The sequence below is a fragment of the Microtus ochrogaster genome, unplaced genomic scaffold, assembly GCF_000317375.1.
Source record: "Microtus ochrogaster isolate Prairie Vole_2 unplaced genomic scaffold, MicOch1.0 UNK17, whole genome shotgun sequence".
Lineage (NCBI taxonomy): Eukaryota > Metazoa > Chordata > Mammalia > Rodentia > Cricetidae > Microtus > Microtus ochrogaster.
The window spans coordinates 6,195,162-6,198,204 of record NW_004949115.1 but is presented as its reverse complement, the minus strand read 5'-3'; the positions used below and the strand labels follow the sequence as shown (position 1 = coordinate 6,198,204).

General features: G+C 43.5%; 1 protein-coding gene across 1 annotated transcript; it reads left to right on the top strand.

Annotated features, from left to right (window-relative positions):
* Nucleotides 1-222: 222 nt before the first annotated feature.
* Nucleotides 223-1,461, top strand: Tceal1 (transcription elongation factor A like 1). The gene is made up of 2 exons (XM_005367386.2): nt 223-267; nt 592-1,461. The coding sequence occupies exon 2, from the start codon at nt 617-619 to the stop codon at nt 1,109-1,111; it is 495 nt and encodes a 164-aa protein (XP_005367443.1). The 5' UTR covers nt 223-267; nt 592-616; the 3' UTR covers nt 1,112-1,461.
* The last annotated feature ends 1,582 nt before the right edge of the window (nt 1,462-3,043 follow it).

Here is a 3,043-nt window from a genome sequence, read left to right as displayed (position 1 = left end):
AGTGCAGGGTCTAAAGGAAAGGGGACACCTGAAGTCTCAGTAGCTGAGTGGAAAGTGAGACTGAGACATAGCGTTGGCGATCTGGTTCCCGAGGATTACCTCTTTCCCACTGCATCGCCAACGCTACGTCTCAGTTCCCCCACAAAAAGGGGTGAGCGTCACCGGGTCCGCTTCTCTCCCTATCCCCGCCCCCTACTCTGTCTGGCGTCTATTTGTAGATTTTCGGGTCTCACGCAGGCTCCTCAAAAGGAGCCACACAGGCCGGAGGTCGGGTTAAGGTTGGACAGTGGGATGGGGGGGGGGCGGTCTGAGACCGAACTCGGAGGGGAACAGTTCGCGGACCTCACCGCTCCGCCCGTTACTGCAGGAGAGGCCTGGTGGCAAGGCCTGCCGGGAAAAATGGTGGTCTTTCGGGAAGGAGGGGCTGCTCCGCAGCCGTAGGCAGGAGAGCCTAAGAGTCTGGGAGTAAGCTAAGGTTTAAAACCACCCGCTCAATCGGGCAAAGGGAGGGATTGAAACTCGGAGCCTGGGTGTTTATGCAGCCCACCAAATATTGTGACTCTGGTCTGCTTTTTCTTGTCTCAAGAACAGCTGCTTGAAGAAGAAAATTCTCAGCATGGAAAACTCGGGCAAAGAAAATGAAGAGCTAGCACAGAGCACTCAGACCGAGGAAGAGCAGCCTCCGTTGGAGCAGTCTCCTGAAAATCAGTTCTCCAAGGAGGAGCAGTCCTCAGAGGATCTGTCCTCCGAGAAGGAGTCCTCAGATGAGGAGTTCTTTCCTGAAGAGCTTCTGCCTGAGCTGCTGCCAGAGGTGCTGCTGTCGGAAGATCGTCCTCCGCAGGAGTGCCTCTCGCACAAGAACCTGTTCGAGGGCCGTCCAGCCATGGAGCAACCTCCCTGTGGGTTGGGAGAACACAAGCTAGAGGAGGGAAGTTTCAAAGAAAGGCTGGCCCGTTTCCGCCCTCGGTTCAGAGGAGTCATCCATGGCAGAAATTTAAGCAATGAAGAAATGATACAGGCAGCGGATGAGTTGGAAGAGATGAAGCGAGTACGAAATAAACTGATGATAATGCATTGGAAGGCAAAACGGAACCGCCCTTACCGTATTTAATGTGTTCCACCTTTCTTTGTTTTGCTTGATAAGAGTATTGCTCCCTGAACTCATCTTCTTACATGCCTTTTTCTTTCTTAGTTGTAATTTTTTGTGCAGTTTTATTTCAGGTGTTTGACTTGTAACTGGCACAGGATTCCTTTTATTGTTTTTTTCTTTAACGTTCTAAAATCCGAGTCCGATCCATTTGCATGGAAAGAGAAACATTATATATGTGAGGTGATAAAAGCAAAAGGTATATACATAGCATCCCATTTTTGTAAAAGGAAAACACATTTATATATTAATATGCAAAGAAAAGCTTAAAACTATATACTTAAAGGCTAACTGACATTGGTTATCTGTGTGGTAAAGGATAATAGGTGATTTTTATATTTTTTAAATTTTGCTTTATCTAAAGTCTCACTTTTCATGATGAATACATTTTATTTATGTTGCTTAACAAACAATGTAGTGAAAATGTGAAGCAATTCTAAAAAAACAAAACTTGCTAGTCAGCTTATAAAGACAATGTGATCCTTAATAAATATTTATCAGAACTTAAAAGTTAATACTATGTTTCTTCTGAATCTTTTTCTAAGATTTTTTTTTTATTTTATGTGTATGGGTGTTTTGCCTACAACAGGTGTATGCGTAGTACCTGTGGAGGTCAGAAGAAGATATCTGATCCTCTGGAACTGGAGTTTCAGATGGTTGTGAGCCACCATGTGGGTGCTGGGATTTGAACCCAAGTCCTCTGGAAGAGCAACACATGCTCTTAACCAGTAAGCCATCTCCCTATCCCCTCTTCTGAATCTCTTAGGCAGAAATATAAATGAGCTCTTTACTATCAGTAGGAAAAACATTTTCCAAGTTAAATACTAGTAAAAAAAACACCTTCCAGAACTGCTGTGAAACTAAGAGGAAAAGATCCTTTGAATTCTTTTTTTTTTTTTTTTTTTTGTAGGTCCTTCCAATCTCTAGAGAATCCTTTGGAGCACAGGAGAATAAGAACTAAAGAAATCTCTCTTGTGCTCACCCAAGATTCCTGTGAGATTCCAAATGAGTGCCATAGTCTGTTCATGCTCTGCTGTGCTCATATGCATTGCCATACCTACCAGGCCTAGCTGCCCTTGCTGCTAGATACTGATGTTTCCACTGGACCATATTCTGCAAATATCCTCACGGTGTAATATCTGGTTTGTAATCCCTAGTGAGCCACAACTGCAGTGTGCCTCCTCTGTATCTATGGAGAATATTCTTTCCTCCAGCTTTACTATTAAACACACCTAAGTGTATATAGTCACTAGGCCGTTAAGGCTTTGATACAGTAAAAGAATGCATAATTTTTTTAAAGATGCTAGGCAAAATGGCTCATTCCATGATTTTTCTTTCTTAAAGTCTCTTGTTCCTTCCTGTACTCAAGCATGAGGTCACAGAGACCCGGGATAGGAAGTCAGACTTGTAAGACGCTGTGTGATTAGAGTAGAAACTCCCTTTCCACATAACCAAGGTTAACTCTAATCTCCATCGCCTTATCGACCTTAGAGTGTGTTTTCTCTCAGGGGCTTCTTGCATAATTGCCTTATCTATTCAGTTAACAGGTGTAAAGTAAAGAGGAAGATAGACGTTAATGCCCATGTGATAGTAAATGAAGCCTGAAATCCCAACTCTTGGGAAGTTGAGGAAGAGGGTTGCCTCAAGATGGGGGCCAGACTGGGCTACACAGTGAGTTCTAGGCCAGTATGAGTGAGACTCTATGTGAAAAATAAATCAAAACAAAGTCTCCCAACAAAATACAAACTGGTACGTTCCTGTCTTTAATAGTATATGGAAAACAGTAGGCAGGCTGTTCTCCGTAAGTTCAAGACTGCTCTGCTCTACATAGTGAGTTCTGCATCAACCAGAGCTACACAGTGAGGTCTTGTCTCAAAAATGTCTCAAAAATGTGAA